Here is a 26,690-nt window from a genome sequence, read left to right as displayed (position 1 = left end):
GGATTTCTGTTGTAATGTCTTGCCTTTGAGAGGAATATATTATGAATGAAATCACAAAAGTATTTTAAGAGTAACAGTGAATTAAAGTTAGATATGTCATAAAATTTTCATTTGATTGTTACTTGTAATCCTATTTAATTAAGATTTACAAGAAAATGTTTAAAATCCTAATTTGCTCTTTTATTATGTTTGTAGATCCACATCATTGATTTTGATGATGAAAATAATATTATAAACAAAAATGTTCTGCTCCATCAAGTGGGTGAAATTTGGCACATTAGTGCCAGTCCAGCTGATAAAGGTGTGCTAGCAACCTGCTACAATCAAAGTAAGTTTATATTTACTTCAACTGATATACATACCTAGGAGGCAGAAACACTTAGGACTGTTTGCCCATTGTGGGAGTAGTACTGGAAGGTTCCTATGTTCCTCTATATTAGTTTCTTCTTAAAAGGTATTGAAACTGCCCTGGAGACTTAATTGTCACATCTGATTAAAGGCTTGGCTTGTTGAAGTGGTTGCTGAGGTACAAAACCCCTAAGACACGAGTGCTTCTTTTGCATTTTTGTCTGTCAGATAATCATAGGTAACCTAGAGGACTGGAAGCTGGGCCCAATTGAATCAGTGCTTGCATACCTGCACAATAGCCTGTCTTTGCTCGGGGCTTTCCTATTCTAGGTTTTTCCCTGCTTTGGTTAACTGGCTTGTGTTCTACATATTTTTGTTTCACTTTGTTTCACTTTTGAACCAAATCTTCCAGATCATCTTGAATCAGGTGTGGCTCATTTATTGCATCAGTTATTTTCCAAATGAAGCAATATGAAGTTAGTGAAAACAAATACCCAACTTTTAAAGATTTATGTATCAATGAAGTTACTGTTTCTCATGCAGGATGCCTCAATTGCTGTTTCCATGTCTCTGTCCTGATTGTCCTCCATGCCTGAAATGCATTCCTTCTCACCTCTACTTCTTCATTTTTTTAAGTACTCAGGTTACCTTCTATAAGGAGATTTTCCTTTTCTGATCCTACCAACATCCCATCATTTTGAAATTATTTCATAGCTACATCAACCCACATGTAATCATACACATGTGCTATATATCTATATCTATCTATCTATCTATCTATACATCACACATATTATGCAGTATGTGTGTGTGTGTGTGTGTGTGTGTGTGTGTGTGTGTGTGTGTGTCTGTGTGTGTTTTCCTTAGCTAGACTGTAAATTCCTTGGGAGTTAGGATTGTCTTTGTATCCCTAGTGACTGGTAGCACGGTTTCTGACATATAATAGGTTTTTAATAAATGTTTGTTGATTGATAATGTTCTCAGAAATGAAGTGCGGCCCTAGGCAAGCCACCCAGCCCCATTTGCCCTGCAAACCCTACCCCAAATACTACTACTACTACTAATAATAATAATAATAAAAATGTGCTTCAGTCTGTGTTCCAACACCTCCAGCTCTGTCGTGAGTGGATCACATTCTTTATTATAGGTTAACAATTTCTTTAAAAAAAAGTAATGCTGCATTTATGTTATTATGCCCTAAATATTCCTCTTTTCCCCTCTCACCTATAGTTCTCTGTCTAATCCTTTGCTTCTATGGAATTATTCTCAATAATGTCAAACTAATATTTGTGAGACTAAACTGATCATGACTTTCCCCTTAATTCTCCTTTCTATGTCACTGTCAATAATTCCTGCTATCAAACTTTTGGCTTTGGAAAGAAAAAAAGTTTTTAAATTATATTTTCTGCCATTATTATGCCAGGATAAAGTCTTCATGCTTCTTTCTATTCAGGGTCTAAAAATGATTTCCCCCCCCCATTTTTATATATCTTCTCAAGGGATTTTGTATGTACTGTTTATTATCTATCCTGTCACATTTTTTTCTTTTACACTCCCTAGATCCATTAGAATGTTGTATGGATTGTTTCCCTTTCTTGTTACTTTAGCCAGCATTATTACCCTTTGCCTAAATTGGTTGCTTTTTAATTTTTAAATTCTCAGTTATTAGATTTTATATTTTCTCTAAATCTCTCTACAACTTTGCCTCCACTTAGCATTTTCTTTGTAAAATGTCTTCTTTGACACTCTTCTTTTTCTGGACTAAAAATTCATTTCTCAAAGAACCTTGCTGACATTTACTTTTACTCTTGTCAACTATAGGATTTCATTCAGATCATCACTTCTAGAATATCCTTTCTATGAAGGCTCCTCAAGTTTCTTCTTCCTCTTTTCATTTCAACACTTTATACATACTATGACATTTAATGACATTTTTTTAGGCTTAAGTTATTTTTTTTTTAAAAAATCACTTCAGGAGGCAGTTTATTTCTTGATAGGCACTTTTCCTTTCAGGTAGGTTAAGTTGCTATCAGGTGGTCAAAATATCTAAACTTTCCAAAGGAATGATAAATTGAGAGAAAGGGAAAGAGGAACATTCTTTTCTATTCAAACAAATCGCCTTATTAAAAAAGCTAATGTTGAATTTAAATAACTAATATGATTTCCCCCATCTTAAAATTAAAGAAAATTCAATTAAATTTTGTCTTCAGTTCCAAATTCTTTTCCTTCCTTCACCTACTGAGAAGGCAAGAAAAACTCCTTACAAATATGTATAGTCAAGCAAAACAATTCCTGTATTAGCCATATTAAAAAATATACAGGTAGATAGAAAGAAAATACACTTCATTTCTTTATCTCAAGGAGATAGCATGTATTATCAAAAATTCTTTGGAATTGGTTGGTCATTGTGGTAATCTGAGTTTCTGAGTATTTTAGAATTATTTATCTTTACGGTATTGTTATTATTATTGTATAAATTGAAATGTTCTGCTTCTGTTCCCTTCATTTTTTTGCATCAATTCTTATAATCAGGAAATGTCACTTTGATGTCTTTCAGCTCAATAGTATATCATCACCTTTATATACCATAAGTTGTTTAGCTGTTTCTTAGTTCATGGACAACCTCTTAATTTCTAATTCTTTATTAATCAAAAGAACTGCTATAAATATTTTTGTACATACAGGTCTGATCTTTCTGGGGATAATCTAGAAGCAGTATTTCTGGGTTAAGGGATGTGCATTGTTAGTGATATATTGGGTATAGTTCCAAATAGCTTTTCAGAATAGCTGAACCTATTAATAGCTCTGACAAGTAGTGCATTAATGTACCTATTTTCCCTCAGCCCCTCCAACATTTATCTTGTCTGTCATCTTTGTATGTAATGTACAACATCAAAGTTATTTTATTTTAATTTCTCTAATAATTAGTTTGTAATTTTTAATTGCTTCAATTTAATTCAGTTCAGTTCTTCTCCAGAATTAAGTAGAATTTTCCCTTCAATATACTTTGAGTCTTTAAACTTAGTATCATAGCCTTCTTAAGACATATTGCTAATTCTGATACTTCTGATTAGCTTTGGCCATAAATTTTTTTTTTTAGGTTTTTGCAAGGTGAATGGGGTTAAATGGCTTGCCCAAGGCCACACAGCTAGGCAATTATTAAGTGTCTGAGGCCGGATTTGAACTCAGGGACTCCTGACTCCAGGGTTGGTGCTCTATCCACTGCACCACCTAGCCACCCCTTGTCCATAAATTCTTGAAGACAGCTTACTTAATCTTCTAGTAATTTTCTTTGATTTTTTTTATCCTTTATCTGGAAGATAAATCTGATTCCTTTTAAACCAAGAATGAAAATGTATTTTCTCCAACATTTAGTCAGATTCAGGAAGCTAAGGGCATACTCTCTCTTTTAATAGCTTAGATTTGGAAGAGACCTTAAAAGATATTAATCCAACATCTACCATCATGGTTACAAGTAGAAATGACATGCTTTCTGAGCCTGTCATGTGTACTTCTGGAATAGGAAGATGGACCTTTCCTCTAAAAGTACATTATTCTCTCATGAGGAAATGCAAAAAGAGAAAAATCAGGTTAACATTTCTTTCCCCCTCCCCCCACCATTTTTGCAGGGTGGGGAATGGGGGGGAGAATTGTCATATCCTCTGATTCTTTTCCATATGGAAGAATGCTTGTAGGCACTTGACTGCATCTTTATCTCAGTTTTATGGTCTTTGAATAGCCAGAGTCAATTATGAGAACATTTATATGACATTCTGAACTTTTTTTTCATAAATTATCTTATTTGATCTTTGTGACACTGTGAGATAGTTTTGTAAATAAGGAAACTGAGCCTTTCAGAGGTTAAGCAACTTGCCCAAGGACTTGTGGTTAATAACTGTCAAAGGTGGAACTTAACCTTGGATATTTCCTAGTTCTAAGTCTAATACTCTTCCTTATCTATATTCATTAAACTCTTCGAAATTATCTTACTTTTTGTATTAAGTAGGGAAGTACCTTCTAATATGACTGGGCTTTTAAAAAGGATTTAAAACTCCTTAAAAGAAACTTCATTTTGTGTCTTCATTCTTAAAATAATTCCTTAGCTCATAGTTCAGTAAATTAAAATAAGAATTAAAATTCTGGTATCTATGGTGGGAATGGAATACCACTAAATTAGGTTAAAATTCAGCTCTTAATTTGTCATTCTATTAAAAGTTATTTGGAAAGATTGTAATTATCCCTTGCCCAACACATTATCAATTTGCAGTTTGTGTTGCTTTTTTTCTGATGATGTGTAGACTAGAAGCAGGAAAGCAGGATTTTTGTATGAAGATGTATCTTTTGCATAGTTACTTTTATTTATTTAATTTTTTAAAAGCAGGGGTTTGTAAATTCTCAAAATTCTTCTTTGCAGGTTATAGGCTGTAAGATTTAGAGTTAAGGACTGAGATACATTGATGCTATTATTACATTGACCACAGTAGCTTGTTGCTTATCCATTTTGATGAATCTCTGCTTTTTTTCCTTCTCCCTTTGTTTTTATTTCCTTTCTTTGAACCCTTTAGTTAGTTAGAGGCCATCATATTTTGATACTTTTGACTTACTGTAATGCCACATGATCCACAGGCTAGGAGACTATCTCTTGAGGGAGTAGTGGATAGGAATGGAATAGGACAGGTAGGTAGGTGGTGACTGAGGTATCAATCCCTAGAGACATACTCCAAGGATTGTTATGTAATGATAAACTAACAGAATAGTATACCTTTTTAGCTAACTTGTGTACTTTTTGTGAATCTGTGGGTGGGTTTGTTTGTTTTGTGATAAGGAAGTTGACAAGAAGGGTAAAGAGTTGTTGCCATGTAAAATGGCAGTTCAATTGAAGAAGCTAATTCTTCCCCAGAGATCTCCTGATATGTCTGCTTTCTAGGATTGTTTACACTTGTTCACTTTTAAAGCTTGCTTAGTCAATTCTAGGATTCATGTATTCTAACCACACACTGCAATTGCATGATATGGTCAATATTTACTCAATCTAAAAAGGCAGACTTTTGAATGATTTGAAATAATTTAGGATTTTTTCTTACCTTCAAAAACAGGAGAGAAAGGGCTCTTATTCTTTCTTCCTTACTTATAACCCTGCTTTCAGTACATACTAGTCTTAAATGCGTTAGGTCTTATGGGTTTATTTTCTGTTCCATTGCAGATTGGGTTTAAACTAGATGATGATTAGTACATCATCAGGACATCTAAATATTTTAAATGATGTTCCAGACATGTTAACTTGTTATCATCTGGGTCATTTAATAGTGACAGGCTGCCAGGATCAGTGATTAGACTTGATCTCTCACTCCAGCTCATCCTTCTTGATGGCATAGAAGTTGGAAGAACCTTTGGTGGTGTTGATGAGCTCATTGATCAGATACTTGGTGATGGTATTAATGTTTCAGAAAGCTGCCACTTGGACCCCTGTGCAAATGAGCCAGATGGCCTGGTCCACAGACTAGTGCCTCAGTAGTCCTCAGAGGGATCACTGTTGATGATGGTATTCACAAGAACCTGCAGTGGACTCTTGCCTGTGAGCAAGTGGATGATCTCAAAGGCATGCTTGACCGACACACACATAGTCATGAGCTTCTTGCCATTGTTGTGGCTGTGCATCATTATGGAGTTGGTGAGGCATTCTACCATGGGGCACTGCACTTTGCAGATGTGCTTGGTGGCATAGTGCCCTGCACTGTGGAAAAGATACATGGCATATTTCTCCTTCCCAGTGATGTAATCCTGCAGGGGGATGTCATTGATCTGGACATCATCTGTACTCCACTTTCTGAATACTTTGATGTCGGGGATCTCAACCACCACTGGTGTCTTGTCTCCCCAGTCATGTTGATCAATGGTCTTTGGTCCTTTGGGCACTGGCGAGTCTCCCCAATGCTTTTCTAAGTCACCAGACAGATAAAAGGATCTTTTGATTCCTCCTTAAACTAGTTTTTGTTTCTATTATGTTTTTAAATTTATGGTTTTATTGTAGATCTAAAAAATTCTAACATGTTTTTGCTAAATACAAATTTAATGACTATGGTTATGACTGTTCTTAGTTTTAATATTTTATTGTTTTAGAATTATTTTACAATTATATTATTTATCCAAATGAGCCAGACTATCTTTTACTGAAATACTATTTCACTGTAATGGTATAAAGTCAACAGAGGGCACCAATAGTCTGTTACTACATTATGGAAGTCACTTCTGAGATTCTTTTGATTGTGTTACCTTCAGTGTTTCATTTTAGTTGCCTCTGCTCAAAACTTTATTCTTTATGGGAAATAGTAAATTTATCATGTTTTTATCCACTTTTTAGAGAATTTTGTAAATATTTTCATAGACACTAAAATCTTATATGAAAACCATATTTACAGAATTGAACTGGAATGAGTCATCAATTAAAAAAATGAAAATATTTATTTATTGACATTTATTAAAAGAAGAATATTAGACTGTGCATAGCAGCATATTATACTATGATATAGGGATTCCTTTTTTTTAAGGGAGAATTATCAAGATGCTATCAAAACTAGCTTTGTGTGAAAGGCATTTAGTTGAATACATACATTATTTTACTTTTCCATGTGTCCAGCATTGAGCTGAGCAGCAAGAAGAGAGTCAAGAGAAGTATCAAACAGAAGCTCTTTCTTGGTCTCTGAAACTTTGTTGTTGGAAGGATAAGGCTGATTCACACAAATCCAACCTGTTAACTGTCCTCTTAGAGATTTATTTAATTTTTAAGCTATCTTATGTGTGGAAATAGGGAAGATACACATCCTAAGCTAATTTCTGTCTTTAAAAAGTAATTTTTTTCTCAATTAAATATAGAGATAGTTTTCAACATTCATTTTTGTAAAGGTTTCTCCAACTAATCCTTCCCTTACCCCATCCTAGGATAGCAAGTATATAGGTTATACATGCATAATCGTGTCATTTATTTTTCCAAATTAGTCATGCTAAGCTAATTTCTTAAATGTATAATTTTAAAATACAATATTTAAGACTTGTATATACAATCAGGACCTAATAAATTGAAAAAGGAGATAGGAGAAGGGAAAATGGGCTTCAGAACAGTTGCTTATTGGGTTCAGATTGTTGTAATAAATAATAGGGCAAAAAAACATCGAATCTGTAACAAAATGTGATTTTATGGAAGACTTGGAAAAAAGTTAAGAATTAGGCCACTTATGGAGAGATCTTCATTTTGCTTGTACAAATCTAAGAGGAAAGACAGAGACAGAGACAAAGACAAGTGCCCTCAGGCACTTTGCTAAACTTTGGACATATGAAAATAAGAAAACAAGATTAAACTCTACTCTGAAGGAGCTTATATTCTGATAAGATTCTTGAAAGTAATGAGGGCAGGATGGGGCTTTAAAGTTCTTGGTGATTTAGGTGATTGTACTCAAAGCCTATGAAAACTTCTTAGTAGACTAGGTGGATGGGAACAATTTATTTCAATGGGCCATGAAGGTGTTGAAAACAGACTATGTGGAGACCAGTGAGCTTATTAGACATTGAAGATGCCAAGGTCATCCACTGTGTCCTGAAACATCTCCAGTTATCTTAATTTTTGTTATTCCATTAAATTCTAAGGAAGAAGAATGAGGCCGATAACTTTGTCCAACTCTACCTCATTTAAATCTTATTTATGTGAGTCGAAATACATCATCTTTACCATTTTGCAATTTTTTATCAACCTTGAAGTCCTGTAGTTACAATCAAGGTGATGAATCATAGGTGTGGATACAGTTCTCAGGGAACTCTAGTCACAGGTGGCCCAGGACATAGGGTCATTGTCATTGGACTGAAGCAGTGGGATTCAGCAGCTCCCTGGTGTCTGAGAAGCCTATTTAAAGAACACAAAAAATGTACAAAAACTTTTGCAACAATGATTCCACTCACCAATGGTACATTTGAATGTGCTCATGCATTTGGACAGCTAGAAATTCAATAGATGTGGAAGATGAATAGTTTTTATTGTGACTAGAAATCCAATAGACCAGAAAGATGAATTACTCTTCTTGGAGGGGAATTCAGAAGATAGAGAATACAGATAGCAGCCCTGTGTGAAACATGACTGGTAAATGAAGACCAACTTACTGAAGTCAGAGCTGGATACCAACTTTTCTGGAGTAACCACGATGATGGAGGAATACTTTAAAGCTGGCTGAAGTTTTGCAATCAATTCTAATCTAGTCAACAAGCTTGTATGCCTCCCAAAAGGAGTGAACATCATGTCTGATAGTTTGTGTCTACTCTGACATCAATGTAACCCAGAATTACAAGTCCTCTTTTGACACATTCATGATGAAGATCTCCAGGTCTTCATAAATTTTTCTTTGACCTCATCAGGGTTTGTCATAATGGCAGCATCTGTGCTAATGATGGTGATGTGTCATTTTTCCTGCAAGGTGCAATCACACTGTCACAAGTCTACTGTTCACCACAAGGACTATTCATGGCAAAATTTGTTTCCTTGAAGAAGTTCATCAGCATTGCACACTAGCTTCATAGTGGAATGCTTTTTTCTAAGGTTTTGGATAATAGATGAAGCTGTTACCGTTTCCCAGTCACCAATGGAGTGAAGCAAGATTGTGTGCTTCCTCTCATGCTTTTTAGCACGATTTGTCCTGTGATGTTGTATGCCTTCAGCAAGGGTGAAAATTACATCATAGTCAGCTGTTGCACTGATGGTAACTTGTAAAAGCTACAAGCCAAGACTAAAATAGAAGGAGAGTTGGTACATGACTTTTTGTTCACAGATGATTGTGTATTCAATGGTGCCTTTGGGCCTAAGACACAACAGGGTATGGATTGAGCCCTAATTTTGGCCCAACAACACCAAGAAAAGTGAAGTTCTCTGTCAAAGTGTACCATACTGTCCATCAGTGAAACTACTGTAAATAGCAAATGGAGAAATTTTGAATGAATATATAATTTTGTTTAACTTGCAATATACTTTCCAGGGCTGTACATCTAGATTAGGGGCAAGGAACTTCTAGTGCTGGTTGCAAGATCATTTGGTCTGGCATTGCCATGGCAGTGTGTGAATTCAATAAATCTTGGAGCTTCTTAGGAGTGAATGAATTAAATATTTGATCAAATATAGCAGGCTAATTCCTACATTGATAATTTTGTATGACCTGCAAATAATGTTATAAATATCCAAATGACCCTTGGCAGAAAATAAAGATTCCCCACCCCTGACATAGATGATCAGGTTGATTTGTGCATTGCCACACCTAGCTCAGTGCTTGGGAGGCTCCAAAGGAAAGTGTGGGAGAGAAGTATTAGGCTGCCTACTAATCTCAAAGTCTTCAGAACTGTTGTGCTTGTTTCATTGATGTGTGCCAGTGAAACTTGAACTGTATGCCAGCTATCTGCCAGGAAACTGAATTGCTTCCATTTGAATTAGGAAGATTCTGAAGATCACTTGGAAGGATAAAGTACCGGACATTGAGGTCTTTTCCCAAATTAAACTGCCAAACTATCAAACCATACTGCATAGAGTGCAGCTCTGATGCACTGGCCACATTGTTTGAATGCCAAATGTAAGTTTGCCTAAAAGACTAGCTCACAGAGAGCTCACACAAAGGCAAGTATATGCATGAAGGTCAGAAGAAGCAATAAAAAAGGACACTGTCACAATTTCTGTTAAGAACTGTGAATGCACTTATGAGACAAGGGAGACACTGACCAAGTACCACCCGTAATGGTGCGGTCATGTCAAAGAAGGTGCTGTGCTCAATGAGCAAAGAAGAATTTTAGTAGCCTAAAGAAAATGTGAGGTGTTTAAATTTAGAGACATTTCCACACCAAATATTTGTATGGATTATTTGTGCCTGAACTGTGCTGTATAGCCTTCTGAGACCATATTGTTATGATCAGCCATAGTTGGTTACCCTGTTCCTTGATCTTGATGCAGTGGTGTTATTTTGGTCCTCTTCAAGCAGAAAGAACAATAACCAAAATTCTAATGGGAGAAGATAGCACAGATTAAGGATGCTGAAGATTGGGGGGAGAATTGTGTAAGAGGTGACTGGTATGTGGTGTGTAAGTGAAGCAGACTGGAGAGTGAATGAAAAGGAAACAGGGAAATGATAACCAGGGGACCTGTATTATACCTACTTTATTGGAAAGAATTCATTAATCTTTGTAAATATAAAGAAAAGAGTCCAAGAGTCCAAGACTTATGAAGATTTGAATTCTAGTCTTTGTTTTCCTGCCATCTTGCAGTTTGACTTCCTCACTTCCCTTATTTCTAATTCACACTGGATTATTATGAAGATTTCATGAGACAGTAGTCTGATACTTTTTGAAGAATTTAAAAGCTATATAAATGGAATATTCTTTTTGCAGTACTCTAGTGACTTTGTGATAGGTATTTTCTCCAAAGATACTGATTAAGAGCCCATTCATGCCTTTTTGTTCTATGCATCTCCTGTCCATGTTTTCCTATAAGATTAACATAGTGCAGGTGGGGTATGTCTTCATTTCATGACCCATCCATCTTCTTTCATTCTTTTTGCCAATTCCTTTGTAATTATTTGTTTTAATGTGTTGCCCCCTGCTCATATCTATCATGTTCCTCTCCTCTGAGAGAAGCCTCTCCCTCTTTTAGGTATCCTTAATTTCAGTTCTCTGTAGACTAGTCCTCTATGATTGACATTCATACAACATTGTTGGAAGAATATTGGTGTTAAGAAGGTGGGTCTTTGTTTCAGGAAAAAACTTGTCATTAAAAGAACTTTGTAATTTCCCAAGGGTATTCCCTTCTGCTCACAGTCTATTCAACTCTGAGCAGCACTGCTCATTGTCCATTTGCAGTGCCTTTTGATTTTACAAATGAGTTTATATTCTAAACCAGTGCTGCCCTTGGCTACCAGAGCATTTCATTTAGCAAGCAGATCAGATATTTGCTGAGTAAAGAGGTTTTTAGACTTTAGGTCTCCTTGCTGTGGCAATTGATTTATGTGAGTTAAACTTCTTTATAATATTTGTTATGAGGTGATATTGTCATTTCATATATGCACTCTATTTTTCTGAGAGACTTCCAGTGCTTTTATTTATTATTCCAAATTTTCTGTTTTGTAAACTTTAGTGGAAAAACAGGTATAATATCCTTGTTATAGAGAGGAGACTGAGGCAGTAGAGTGATCAGCAGTTTTCTTCCTTTTCTTCCCCTCAATTTTCTTTTTAATTGAGTGCACTAATATCAGTCAGAAATATGTTTCCTTTCTTTTTGATTCTACGGTGTCTCTCCATAGGCTTATACTCTAATTTACTAAGAAGAGTATTATGAAACTTTTCTTTCCTTAAGTTGTAAGTGAACCTTTGAGCCTTGAATTTTTTTTCTGTTTTGACCATATGGCTTGTTCCCTGTATGAAAGAACCTAGAGGAGAACATTGTTTTATTTGGCCATTCTTCTTAAAATATGGGAGATTTCTAAGTAGTCAGTGGCATAACATTGATGATTTGCCTATCTTCAAAGAGATAGTGTAAATACAATTCCACTAAAACTGATAACAATAACTAAAATGAATATATGGTTTAAAATGTATTCTGTAGAATCATGGAGTTGCAGTATTCAAAAAAATCTCAGGAGTTATCTAATCCAGCTCCTACTTAAACCATGCTTCTCATCCAAAGTATTCTCCTATTTAATTGGGTACAGAGTGGCAGCAGTATTGCAGGATAGTCAGCTGAGAATGACTTAGCCATTCTAAGCTATATAGTGATCCAAGACAACTCTGAAGGACTTATGATGAAAAATAGCATCCATTCCCAGAGAAAGAACTGATGGTGTTTGGATACAGAATGAAGTATAGTTTTTTAACTTTATTTTTCTTGATTTTTTTTGTGGGGGAGGGGTGTCTGTTTTCTTTTACAACATGACTATCATGAAAATTTTTTGCATGGCTACACATATAGACTATATCAAATTGAAATTCTTGCTTTATCAATTTGGGGAAGGAGGGAAGACAGTGAATTTGGAACTCTAAGTTTTAAAAATGAATGTTAAAAATTGTTTTTGCATGTAATGGGAAAATCAAATACTGAATAGATTAAAAGACAAAGAAATAAAAACAAACAAACAAAAAGCATCCTCACATTTCCTTACAATAAGTTGCTAAGTCAGTAAGCATTTATGAAATGCCTACTGCCCTGCCAGGCACTGTGCTAGAGACTGGAAATAAACTGAAAAGCAGAAATAGTTCTTATACTCAATGAGTTCAGACTTTGAAGGGATAAACATGTTCAACATATATATATATATATATATATATATATATATATATATATATATATATATATATATATAAAAATTTATTATCTACACAAATGCTTCTCTCTCCTTGTTTTTCTCTTTCTTTCTCTCTTTCTCTCTCTCTCTCTTTCTCACTTTCTCTTTCTTTTGGTAACTCTAGAAGGAACTATTATTGAGTAGAGCTGGGAAAGTATTTTTTTTTAAGGTTTTTGCAAGGCAAATGGGTTAAGTGGCTTGTCCCAAGGCCGCACAGCTAGGTAATTATCAAGTGTCTGAGGCCGGATTTGAACTCAGTTAGTCCTGACTCCAGGGCCGGCACTCTATCCACTGCGCCACCTATTCTTGAATGAAACCAGGTAAATGAAAATGAAGAGGAAGAACATTCCAGGTAGAGTGGATAGCCAATGTAAAAGAATGGAGTTGAGAAATGGAGTATCTTATGTAAGGAAGAGCAAGGAAGCCATTGTCACTTGATCAGAGAGTACATTGAGGGGAATAAGTTACAAGACTGGAAAGCAAGGGCTTTAAAAGTTAGACTGATTTTTTTTTTCAAGGCAATGGGATTAAGTGGCTTGCCCAAGGCCACACAGCTAAGTAATTATTAAGTGTCTGAGGTTGGTTTTGAACCCAGGTACTCCTGACTCCAGGGCAGGTGCTCTATCCACTGGGCCACTTAGCCACTCCTAAAAGTTAAATAGAATATTTTATTAATCCTTTGGTAATAAGTTGCCATTAGATTTTATCAAATAGGAGAGTGGTATAGCTAGAGCTTTGTTTTAGTCACATCAGTTTAAAAACTGAGTGGAAGATGGACTAGAATGGGAATTGAGGCAGTGAAATTAACCATTAGGCTTTTGCAATATTTCAGGCATGAGGAGTGGCCAGGTGGTGCAGTGGATAGAGCGCCGGCCCTGGAGTCAGGAGTACCTGAGTTCAAATCCGGCCTCAGACACTTAATAATTACCTAGCTGTGTGACTTGTGGCAATCCACTTAACCCTATTTGCCTTGCAAAATCCTAAAAAAAAAATAATTCAGGCATGAGGTGATAAGTGCTTGGATCATGGTAGTGCTTATGTCAGTGATCATGGTAGTGGCTATGTCAGTGGAGTGAAGGGTGTGTGTGTGTGTATGGGAGATATTATGAAGGTAGAATCAACAAGGCTTGGCAAAAGATTAAATATGATAAGGTGAGTGGGGTCAGATAGTGAGGAGCTGAAGATCACATGTAAGTTGTGAACCTGGGTGACTTGGAGGTTGATGGTGCCCTCCAACAATAATAGGGAATTTAGCAAGAGAGAAAGGTTTTTGGGGAAAGATATTGAGTTCAGTTTTATACATACTGAATTTTAAGATGTTAATGGGATAACAAATTTGAGGCACCTAGTAGGCAGTTGGAGGTAGGAAACTGGAACTCAGGAGAGAGATTAATGCTAGATAAATATATCTGAGAATTATTTGCATAGAGTGATAATTAAATCCATGGGATGAATTTGCCAAGAGTTCACCACATTGAGGCATAAGAGAAAAGGGTTCAGCAACGAGACTTTGGGAATACTCATGGCCAGCAGTCATGAGCCTGACAGAAGATCAAGCAAAGGAGACTAACAAGCAGTCAGACAGATTGGAGGAGAATCAGTGTCATGAAAACCTAGAGAGAAGAAAGTATCAAATGGAAGAGCATGATGGACAGAGCCAGAGGTTGCAGAGAAATGAAGAAGGATAAGAACAAGAGACCAATAAACTTCACAATTAAGAGTTCATTGGTAACATTGGAGAGAGGAGTTTCTATTGAATGATGGGATCAGAAAGAAGGTAGGTTCCAGAGAGGCAGAAGAGAGGGGGAAAGAAAGTGGAGGCGAAGACCTTTTGAAGGAATTTATTCAAGAAAGGAAAGAGAAATACAGGAAATGGCAAGCAGTGGTCATCAGAGTCAAGTGAGGATTTTTTTTTTTTGAGAATGTGGGCAGACATAGGCATGTTTGTAGACAGCAGGAAAACAATCTCTTGTTAGGGAGAGATTGGAGATTAGTGAGAGTGAGAATGAAAGGGAAGGCAACTGAGTAGTTCAAAAGTTATTATTTAATCTTGTAGATGAAAAAACTGAGACTTATAGAAATTTTTTAGATCTTTTAAATGGTAGAACCAGGATTTGAATCCACATTTTCTATCTTAAAGTCTATTACTTTTTCTATTCTACCATAGTATAAACTATGGTGTACTCTATCTTCAATAGCTACAGCTATACAAATAGCATATACTTTACATTTATTTATATATATATTTATAATTAGTAGCTTATTAGTAGCAATGACCTTATCATCTGACATGAAGAATAAACTATCATATTGACTTATTTGCAGTCTAGTTTTTGGAACTGTGAATTGGTGCTGATACTATTATTTTTTTCCAGTAATTTTTTTCTCTAGTTGAATTTTTAAAAATTGACTTCTTTTGTTTGTAACTTCAAATTCACTTAAATTCTATTCTTCCCTCATGCACTGCACATTCCATTAGAATAGATTTTTAAAAAATGATGTTATTTTTATTTGTCTCTTGTTATTATATTGTATTCCTTTCTCAATATATTCCTACCCCAAACCCTAGCCAACAAGGTCTATCTAGTAACAATTTTTTTTTAAGAGAGAAAAAGAAGTGGTTCAGCAAAACTAACTGAAATAAATTCCCTGCTTCTGTAATGAATAAATGAGGGTTATTGTCTCAACTTTTCTTCAAGGTTAAGCTTGGTTCTTAAATTTCAAGTGTCCAATTTTGTTTTATTGCTCTTTATGATTGTAGTCATTGTATATATTGTTTTCTTGATTCAGCTTAGATATGAGTGATATTGTGAAAGTACAAGCAGGACAGTTTAGCAACAGATTACCTATATGGAATGAGTAAAATGCTAAAGTTATGTACTCAGAGACTGAAAGGTTGGTCATAGTTTTGACAGAAATAGAGAAGTTTTGTAGAGGGTTTAGAGGGATAATGAGTTCAGTTTGGGGCATTATGAGTTTGAGATATTGTTTCTGGGACATCCAGTTTGAAATGTTCAATAGGCAATCAATAATGTGGGATAAATGGATTCAGGATGGATTTAGGGAGCTTCACGAATGCCAGCTCAGTAATGAGTTGCTAAGGGAATCTATGATATTGTTGGATAATCTGAAGTCTTTTGAGGTTGGGAATATCATAAAACATGACTTGATGCCATTGCAGGAAATGTAATACTTGTCTCTATAAACTCTTTGATATGATCAAGTATTGTGTTTCTGGATTAAAACTCTTAACTTGAGAGTTTTCTGACTTCTACATCTGTATTTTCTATAATTGTAAATGAGATCTTGTTAAACAGGGATGATTTATATAGTTCTAAGTGGTCAAGTATTTTTTAAAATATAAAAGTAACTGTGGCACGTCTGAACTTGTCTTGAAATTTTTGAACTCTTATAAGAAAATGAACCTTATGTGGATTTACTGTTTTTATATTTTGATAACATCAGTTAATGTACTTGATATAATGTCAGTGGTAACTTGTATTAAGCCAATAAAAAATATGACAGTAAATAGGTTACCCCTACTTTGGTTAAGTAGAAGTTAGATAAACAAAAAAAGTTGTATCCTTTTAAAACCAGTTTTATTCTAAAGTTAACAAACACCCCCTCCCCTCCAAAATAAACTCAGGACCATTCATTTCCATTTTTTTTTAAGTTTTTGCAAGGCAAATGGGGTTAAGTGGCTTGCCCAAGGCCACACAGCTAGGTAATTATTAAGTGTCTGAGACCAGATTTGAACCCAGGTACTCCTGACTCCAGGGCCAGTGCTTTATCCACTGCGCCACCTAGCTGCCCCCATTCATTTCCATTTACAAAGTGGGACATAAAAAGAAGATTGTATGGGAAATCACGAATCTGTTAAATACAGATTACTTTGCAAAAGTAATAATAAATTCTACATATTATTTGCAAAGTTGACCTACTTATATGTACTTCCTTTTGTTCTCTTCTATTCATTAAAAAAAAATTTCAATGGTCCTCTTTTTTTTTTAAATCAATACTATTGGGTATTCCCCAGTTAAAAAAAAGACAAAAAAAGGAAATTTGTGATATAAACATATTTAAGCAAAACAAATCCACCTAGTGGTCATTCTGTATCTTGAATTTATCATTTATCTATCTGAGATGATAAGAGTTAGGCAGTATGATTCATAACAGGTCCTCTGGAGATTAGGATTCCTAAATATTACAAAATTGTTATTTTCTAAAATGCTGTGGTTATTGTATAAACCGTTTTCTTGGATCTACTTAATTCACTCTGTATCATCTCCTTGTGATTCTCTGGAATTGTCACTTTTATTATTTCTTCCCTTACATACCACATACCATAGTTTGTTCAGCCAACTAATGGACCTCTTAGAGTCTCATTCTTTGCTTTTTCTTTTCCTCTTTTTATCCTTGTTCCAGGATTCACCTTCCAAAGTTAGTTTTACTTTCCACTACTCCCTTCTTGTTTTTACCCTTTTTCTTAATCCTCACTTTTTCTGAACTGTTTTCCTGCTAGATTTGATAGCTTTGTAAACTGTGGATGTACAGAAGTTCAACCTTCCTTTTTCCAGTTCAGAGAATAGTGAACTCCTCTGATGGATGTTTCCCTCACTTCCTCTGTGTTTCTGTACTCTTATAAATTTTACTTATAAGTAGTAATTTCCATTCCAGTTTTCCTACTTTCTATACTGCTATTTTCCTTTTACCTTTCCTTTTCTTTTCCCTCTTAAAATGCCCAGAATAGAAACAACCCATTCTCAGAACCTCTCTTTTGTCTTAATTAGCTTCTGCAATGTCCTTCAAAGACATTAAGGTACAATGTTTACATTTTATCTATCATCTATCTATCTGTCTATCTATCTATCTATCTATCTATCTATCTATCTATCTATCTATCTATCTATCTATGTATCCTCTTCCAGTTGCTCAAAAACATTTCTTTTTCTAGATTGCTCTTGATTTGTTTGAATTTCAGAGTTTCTAATCAGCTTGGGACTTTTCATCAGGACTATTTGAGAATCCTCTTTTCCAGTAAAGAGGCCTTTTTTTTTTTGTAGGATTATTCTTAGCTTTGCAATAGATCCTATTTGTATGGTCATATGTGGAAATGTTATGTGCATATTTACATATATACATACAAATCTTAACTTTTATCATGGTTTTCAAGGAGTCCAATGATTCTTAAATTATTTCTCCTTGATATGTTTTCCAGGTCAATTGTTTTTAAAATAATAGATATTTTACTTTTTTTCCTCCTGCCTCCTGCTCCCCACCCTTCTTCCTTGCTATTTTACAGAGTAATTGATTTCTATTTTGTGTACTCTTTTCAGGAAATGTTTCTTGGGTTAAGTTTATTCATTTTTCTTCCAAACTCTTTGTTCTTTTTCTAATTCCTTCCTTGAGAACTTTTATTATTCTATTTTTTAACTCTTTATTCTGTTAGATACTCCTGTAATCCCGGTGTATAATTCATTTTTTTCTTTGAATATTTGCTTACAGCTGTTGAGGATTAGAAAATTACTGGATTGATGTGAAGAATTGTGAATGTAGCAGAAGCAAAATCTGTTAAATGGGTGGAGATTCTGCCTCTTGGGATTCTACCTCCCTTGGATACTATTGATTGTATCCTGTCTCCCCTTGACCCTGTTGTTTGTACCTTATCCTCCATTTCCCTTTGGACACTGGCAGGCAGGAAATGATGTGTTAAAATTGGACATGAAGTACCTTGAGACAGGAAGGACCAGCATGTAGATTGCCATTGGAAGCTACCTGATTCCAAGGTGAATGACTACACCCAAAGCACCACCCTCTGTCCATCCTACAATGGAGGGGTATTTAGATTTTTTTTTCAAGGCAATGGGGTTAAGTGGCTTGCCCAAGGCCACACGGCTAGGTGATTAAGTGTCTGAGGTAGGATTTGAACCCAGGTACTCCTGACTCCAAGGCCAGTGCTCTATTCACTGTGCCACCTAGCTGCCCCTAATGGAGGGGTATTTAACAGGAAGCACTACCCCTTTGAGTTTCCCTTGCTTCTTCCAGCCTCCCATCCAGGAGGATGGGCCTAACTCTGGCCCTTCCTTAAACCACATGGAGCTCCATGGGCTTTACCATGTGGCCTGGTTAACCTAAACCTCATGACTGCTTGCCCTTTCTCTCTCTCTCTCTCTCTCTCTCTCTCTCTCTTCCTTTCCAAACTTCAGCTGATCCTGCCAGCTGACCTGCCAAGATTAATTAGCAATCCATGTGGCTTTTTCTTAAACTCTTCTTAACTTTTATATCATTTTCTTTTCTGTTTTAACTTCCTTTAATAAATCTCTATTTTTTCCACACTTGCACTCCTGGGTCTGAATTGTGATTCATCACAGGCAATATTCGAACTCAAGCTAGGGGCTACAGGATCACTAATAATTCTTTGTAGTGGTTTATGTGTTCTCATTACTCTTCTCTTCAGTTTTGGTTCCTAAATTGAGTATCTGTGTCTTGACTAGTCAGCTGCACTTTGGGTTGAGGTGATTGGTCTCACTTGATTTACCAGCATCATTTGAGTTCCTGTGCTAACCTTTACTTCCTAGGATGTTTCCATTAAGCACACTAGTATGTTTTAGCAATCCCTGGTTCTTTGATGTTTAGAGTTTGGACTTTCTGGTCCTTTTGTGGCATCTCAGGACAGAGTGCTTCAGATCTTGGAGCCTATGAATCTGGAATATTTTGGCCATGCCTGAACCAGTTACTACTGCTACTGATTGCTTATATAACTGATGCTTTGGGTTCTCATCTACCTTCACACTGGGAATCCTTAGCTTCTAGATACAAATCCTTGAAAGCTCCAGGTGTCTTTAGTCTGTCTTTGATCTTGTACTGATAGCCATACTGGTCTATGCTGGTTTTTCTTGTGGGCTTCTTTTCTTATTGTACATGGACTTCTGTATAACTTTTTGTGTAGTTCTGGCATCAGTGAAATCAATATAATTTCTTATTGAATTTCTTGATCATGAATTTTGTATTTTTGTTGGGGTACATGGGAGCTAGACTAATTATTTCCCCTTTCTCTTCTCCCAGTGAAGTAGCAATCTTTCAGTATGCTGTTAAAAACCTAATTTTTATGAATAACACATTTCAAGCTTGATGCAGTAAAAAGCATGCTGCTTTGGGAGGTAGAGACTTTAGGTTTGTATCTCAGTTTTGTTACTTGCAAGCTAAGTGAGGATAGGCAAATCATTTAACCTCTTTGGGCCTCAGTTGCTCATCTGTAAAATGAAGGATTCATTGCTAATGAACCTCTAATGACCCTTTCAACTCTAAATCTATGGTTGGAAGAACAAAGAATATTACTAAATGCAGTTGTATAGTAGAAAGACCACTGAATTGGAAGCCAGGAGATGAAGATTTAGTTTTGGGTTAGATCAGTTATTTATTTTAGTCCCAGTTTTCTCTTTTGTAAAGTGATGGAATTGGAGAAGGCTCACACCTAAATTCTTTCATCTCAAATTAAGTCCACTAAATTATTGTGACCCAAGAGCAACTTAGATATTCCTGTGATGAAACTGTGGAGAATAATGCAATCAGTAGAGGTATACAAATTAATCAAATTAATTAAAGAGAAAGAAATTCATCTTGTGACTAGTTCAAAATGGAGTCTTAGCAACTTCTGTAAAAGGTCTTGCAGCAAATTTAGTATTAGTCAGTCAATCAGTAGGCATTTTAAAATTACTTTTATGTGCCAGACTCTCTATTAGAAGCTGGGGATACAAATACAAACAATGAAACAATCCCTACTCAAAAGAAACCATTCTTTTTTTTTTCTTTTTGGTTTTTGCAAGACAATGGAGTTAGGTGACTTGCCCAAGGTCACAGAGCTGTTAAGTGTCCAAGGCCATATTTGAACTCAGAACTCAGGAGACCTCCTGACTCTAGGACCAGAGCTCTATCCCTGAGAAACTCTTTTTTTAAAAAAAAATTATGTAAATATTTTGTTTTCAAATTATATATAATGGTAGTTTCTACTAATCAATTTTTTTTTTGCATTTGAATTTTACAATTTTTTTCCTCCCTCCCCCCAACAGAAGACAATCTAATATAGTCTTTACATTTGATCCATGATATGCATAGAACAAAATTGAATGTGTTGTGGGAGAAGACTCAGATTCAAAAGGAAGAAAGAAAACATTAGAGATAGCAAAATTATGTAATACATAAGACAACTTTTTAAAAATTGAAGATAATAACATTTGAACTCCACAGTTCCTTCTCTAGATACAGATGGTATTCTATATCACAGATCCCCTAAAATTATCCCTGATTTTTACTGATGGAGCGAGTAGAGTGTACAATGTTCTTCTGGTTCTGAGAGAAGCTTACATACTAAAGCAGGATACTGTGTGTGTGTTGTGTGTTTGTGTGTATGTGTGTGTGTGTGTGTGTGTGTTTGTGTTTGTGTACACTTCATAAATATTGAGTGAATAAATGGAAAGTAATTTAATACAAGGAAATTTAGGAGTTTGGATTGTTCATTGGCATGGATCAGGGAATGCTTCATACAGAAGATGGTGACAGACCCTATGTCTGAAAGAAGAGAGGAGCTTTGTAAGTTAGAGCTAAGAAGGGAGTATGTTGAGGATGGAAGGCCAATGCAAAGATACAGAGTTGAAAGTTGGAGTGACATGTCTGAAGAACAGCAAAAATGCCAGTGTGGTGGGAGAAGGAATACTACCTAGAGAGACTCGAAAGATAGATTGGATCAGGTTGTGATGGACCTTCAAAGTTAAACAGAATTTGTATTTGATCCCAAAAATCTATAGGTTCACTTAAGTAGGGGAGTAGGGGGGAGGTACATGGTCAAAACTGAGCTTAACGAAAATTATTTTGTCAACAGGATATAAAATGTACTGGAATGGTGGGAGATTGTAGGGAAATCAATTAGGAAACTGTGACAATAATCTAGGAAGAAGGTATGAGAAAGGCTGAAATTCATGGAGATAACTATGAGTGAAGAAAATGTAACCTTCTGAAGTTCAACTTCTACCTCATTTGTTTTATTACCTGTAAAATGGAGATACAAATTGTTCCCTATTCTTAACAGGGTGCTGTGACTATCAGGGAATGAATTTTCTTCAAGAATTCAGTGCTTGAATTTTAAAAATAAGTAAAAGTCTTTGAGGTTTGGGGGTAAGGCCTGGTAAGATTAGTCCATAGGTAAAATTTTTTCAAGACGTCCTACTTCTCAGAAGTCAATTAAATGTAAGTCAACTCAACAAAGAGTAACTCACTGCCTAATGAGACTGAATACATTAGGGAGTTTTTGACAAGCAATGCTGTAGCCCTGGAGCCTATGTGACCTTGTGAAGTTAGTTAACCAAGCAAGACCTGAGGGGTGTATGAATGATTATTTCTAAGTTCTCTTTGGGATATAAAATTTAGTAATATTATTTTGGCATTATAGCTGAGTATAATGATTTGAAAATAAAAAACAAAACAGTATTCTCATTGAAATTCTGAAGCATCTAAAAGCAGATTATATTTTTGATAATAAAGGATAGTCGACTTTGATTATTTTGCTTTGTGGAACTGTGCAGAAGGAGAACATGGATAATTTAAAAAACACCTTTTAATAAAATAAAATTCTTAGAAAACATCACCATGGTTACTTTAATAGTCTTACATTAGTAAACTGCTGCTGGGCCATAGGGCCTGAACTACCTCACCCACTCTTTCTAAAGAATCACTTCTCTGAACCCAGGCATTTCCTGTCTTCAAAGGAAAGAACTAGCTTCCCCCTTTTCATATTCTATTGCTTATTTATCCCTCACACCCTAATACCTTGGGGAAAAATTTACTTATAGCTTAGGTTTAGGCTCATATCTAGACTTTCCTCAAAAGGAAAAGTTAAAAGCATTAACCCTGCAATATGAATCAGGTATTAGAAAGGTATTCCCTATATGCAAAGATAATTCTAAATATGGAACACTCACAAATGTTCTTTTGAAACAGAATTCAGTAATATATAGCCTGTTGGTAAGAGAACATTTAAGCCTTGTCAAAACATAAAGCAGTTTGTAGTATTGATAATTAGACATTTTACTTTTCCCCCTGCTCTGCACTATCCATAAAACAATTACAGATCTGCTGGTAAAATCAGCCAGACTGAGGCCAATCTTCTTGTTGATGTTGTATCATTTAGCTATACTTGGTGAACCCAAGAACCATGATTTTCTAGATTTTCAAGATTGCCTTTCCTGCTAAGCCTGCACATTGCTGTCTTAAGGTAAATTACCCATTCAGCTAAGAATGGAAAAGGACAAACACAAAATTGGAAAAGGAAGCTAAGGATCCTGCCTAAGCTCTTCTAGTTGAGTTCTAGAGAGGACCAGCCCTTCCTCTCCCCCTCTGAGTTACTTAATGGGATCTGGAGAATCCAGGGAAGAAAGCACCAGCCTGAGGCTATTTATACTTTTAAGTGAGGCAGAACCCTGTCTATCCTGCAGCTATTCTGGACTACTCTAGATTTTCCAAATCACAATTTAAAAAACATTTTTTTGCAGCCTGTTGTATTATTAAATAACCAGTTTATAATGTTAAACCAATGCAGTGAATTATTGGGGAAAGCATGAAATTAGTATCAGTATCAGAACAGTTCTATTTAACCACTTGTTAATCTTGATATGTGTAAGAAAAAGGCAGGACAATCCATTGAATGCAGCACAGTTTTCAACAGGACCTGGTTTCAGTGAAGCACCTTAGTTCCTGTCTGTCCTTTCTACTTTACACTCCAAACCATGGGTATAGTCCCTATTCAACTGTGTATAAAAATGGAGGCTTTGCAATTTCCACTTTTACCATGAACTTCCCCAATAACCTACCTAGCATAAAATAGATTGGGGGACAGGGTAACAAATAACTTTGATAAAAACTGTCTGGTTAAGGGACATACACAGAGAAGGAACACATAGATTCAAGTTCCAAAAACTGTTAGCAGAGGGGAAAGAAAGGCACACATGGCACCTAAGTTACAGATTAGAGAGATGAGCTAAGGAAGAATTGCAAGACTCCTGCATACATTTCAAGAATTCTGGACATGATAATCAAGGCTATATCAGGTGTTTTGGGGTCTTCTGCTTTAAAGAAATTCCTATATTCTGAGTCTGGATACTCCTAATAATAGGATCCATGTTGACTCTAGCTATATGAAAATTAAAATCTGAAAGAAATATCTAGTGGATTGCAGTTATCCTTAAAAATTTTCAGCTGTTAGAAGCGTTTTTACTCTTTGGTGTAGGATAACCTAGATAGTTTTTGGGGAAGAAATTAGAATATTGTGCCACAAATTTAGCTGCTGACTGGTGCTGACCCTGGGAACTCTAATGGGCTCTAATAAAGATAGCACATATAGCTCAAGGCTTCCTGATAGTACGAGCCTTGGTATGGCTATGGATGCCATGAACTGCCTCATGGACATTTGTAAATGGAGTTTTTCCACATGGGAATGAGGGCAATTACCTTCTGCATGGGATAGTATCTCAGAGGCCTAGATGTCATCCTGTACTTTTGCCCTTTAGTTGTAGCAATTTTGGTTTCCTGTTGTCTCTATTGCACTTATCTGGCATCAAACCCTGAATTCGAATCTTGGCTTAGATTTGTACTAGCCCTGTGCACTTGAGGACTTTACATTTCCAAATCTTTATAAAGCTAGGATAGTGATGGTACTTGTCTCACTGAATTGCTGTAAAGATCAGCTAAGATACTTTGTAAGCTTTAAAATTCTAGATAAACATTAGCTCTTATTATTTTTATAATCTTAATTTCAACTGATTTCTCACCACAGAGTGATAAAGGGAATCCTTTGATTCCTTCTTAATTGATTTGTATTCTAATCCCTACAGTGATTGTATTGTAATAACACTATAAGCTTCTGGAAGGCAAGAACTCATTTTTCTTTCTTTTCCTAGAATTTAGCACAGTGATCTAATAAGAAATATCTGTTAAGCACTTACTGTGTGCCAGGAATTATAATAAATGCTTGGGATACAAAAAATAGGAAAAAAACAATTACTGCCCTCAAAATGTTCACAGTCTAAGGGAGACAAATACAAACAAACGTATATGAATAATGTATATACAGTATAAAAGGGATATAATTAACAGAAAGAAGGCATTAGAATTAAAAGGATTTGGGAAAGGTTTCTTGTAAAAGATGGGAACTTAACAAGGAAGCCAGGGAAATCAGGAGGCAGAGTTGAGGAGGGCAAGCATTCCAGGCATGAGATATAAGCTAGAAAAAAATGGCCAGAGTCCAGAGAAGAAGTATCTTTGTTTATGGATTAGCCTGAGACCTGTGTTACTGAACTAAAGAGTATGTGAAAGGGAAACAAGTTGTAAAGTGAAGGGCTTGTAAAGCCAAGCAGAGCATTTTGTGTTTTATCCTGGGAATAGGAAGTCACTGGAGTAGGGGGGGGTGGGGTGGGGGGACATGTCATGGCTGGTCTTGTGCTTTGGGAAATTCAGTTTAGTGGCTAAATGAGAATGGATTGGAGTGGGGAGTCTTGAGGCAAGTAGATTCCCTAGGAAGTTTTTGCAGTAGTCTGAACCATAGTGGTGGCAGATCAAAAGGAAAGAAGGGGGCATATTTGAGCTCTATTGCAAAGGTGAAATCAACAGGTCTTGGCAACAATTGCTTCCCTCTCCCCAGCCCCACACAGAAGGCAGTCTTTTAGTCTTTATATTCTTGGCAATACTTTGAATGTGGAGAGGGTAGGATGAGAGATCATGGGAATTAAAGGTGATACCTAATTGGGTTGTTGTTTTATATAGTAATAGGCTGCCTGAAAGTTTTTGGGAAAGATAATGAGTTCTGTTTTGGACTTATTTAGTTTAAGATAAATACTGAATATCTAGTGAGATGGCTGAAAAACAGTTTCTAGAAATGAGATTGGAGATCAGAAAAGTGTTGGTGAATGATAGATTTGAGAATTATCTGCATAAGCGATAGTATTTTAATCTCTAGGAGATGAGATTTCCCCAAGTAAAGTAATAAAGAGGGAGAAGAAGACCCAAGACAAGGCTGCCTACAACTCGAGGGCATAATTTAGAGGCAGATCCAGTAAAGGAGACTGAAGAGGAACTTTCAAAAGATAGTCAAAACCAGAAAAGCATGGTATCCTGCAAAAGAGGGAGCTTATGGAAAATGAACTCAATTTATATGTATTTTTAATATGAGGAAAGGATTGCTGAGAGAGAGTGGGGGAGGAGGAGATACAGGAGACTTGAGGAGGGATATAAAGGTTTGGAAGAGCTGCTATGTAATGCTACTGGGGTAATGAATTAATAAGACAGTAAGTCCATTGGGACAGATAGAAGATACTTCATCAGGTCTCTTGTTGTCCTTGCTCAGGTGTGCAAAGCAGGAGATGTAAGGTACAAGGTTCCTGGTCAACCTTTCTCTCTCCCTACATATATACCCTCTGCCAAGTTCTACTATTCTATATACATAATATCTCTTATTCACATCTATTCTCTTTATCACCTCTTGTTCAGAATATTTCAGTGATCTCCACATTGGGTTGATGCAATGGGTAGAGTGCTGGCCTTGGAGTCAGAAGGACCTGAATTCAAGTCCAGCCTCAGACATTTATTGTGTGACCTTGAACAAGTCACTTAACCCTCATTGCCCCACATCCAGGCCCATCTCCAGTCCTTCCTGATTCATATCTGGTCACTGGACCCAGATGACTCTGGAGGAGAAAGTGAGGCTGGTGACTTAGCACAGCACCCTTCTTTAAAATTCAGTTCACTTACTTGTTATGGCATCACCTCCCTGATGTCATAGTCTTTTTTGAGAACTAAGAACAAACATCATCAATCCCCATCATCTTCCAAACAGGTGCTAAAATGATTGTCTTTAGTGGTAGGTCTTACTATGTCACTCCCCTATTCAATAAATTTTAGAGAACTTGTTATACTTTATTATCCTTCTTTCATACAATGGTTTAG

At 35.9% G+C, this 26,690-nt stretch overlaps 1 protein-coding gene and 1 pseudogene across 5 annotated transcripts in view; one reads left to right on the top strand and one right to left on the bottom strand.

Moving 5' to 3' along the window:
- EIPR1 (EARP complex and GARP complex interacting protein 1) overlaps positions 1-26,690 on the top strand; it is a 216,551-nt gene that overhangs the window by 39,677 nt on the left and 150,184 nt on the right. For 4 of the 5 annotated variants that reach the window (XM_074209575.1, XM_074209576.1, XM_074209577.1 and 1 more), the window contains one exon: positions 196-328. The exons of the other annotated variant lie outside the window; for it this stretch is intronic. In XM_074209575.1, the coding sequence (XP_074065676.1) occupies positions 196-328 (133 nt within the window). The remainder of the gene's footprint in view (positions 1-195; positions 329-26,690) is intronic. 5 annotated transcript variants of the gene reach the window in all.
- On the bottom strand, positions 5,565-8,841 carry LOC141504523 (small ribosomal subunit protein uS7-like; annotated as a pseudogene).

Source organism: Macrotis lagotis, chromosome 1 (genome assembly GCF_037893015.1).
Source record: "Macrotis lagotis isolate mMagLag1 chromosome 1, bilby.v1.9.chrom.fasta, whole genome shotgun sequence".
Lineage (NCBI taxonomy): Eukaryota > Metazoa > Chordata > Mammalia > Peramelemorphia > Peramelidae > Macrotis > Macrotis lagotis.
The sequence above is the reverse complement of the archived record's forward strand: the minus strand, read 5'-3'. Positions and strand labels throughout refer to the sequence as shown.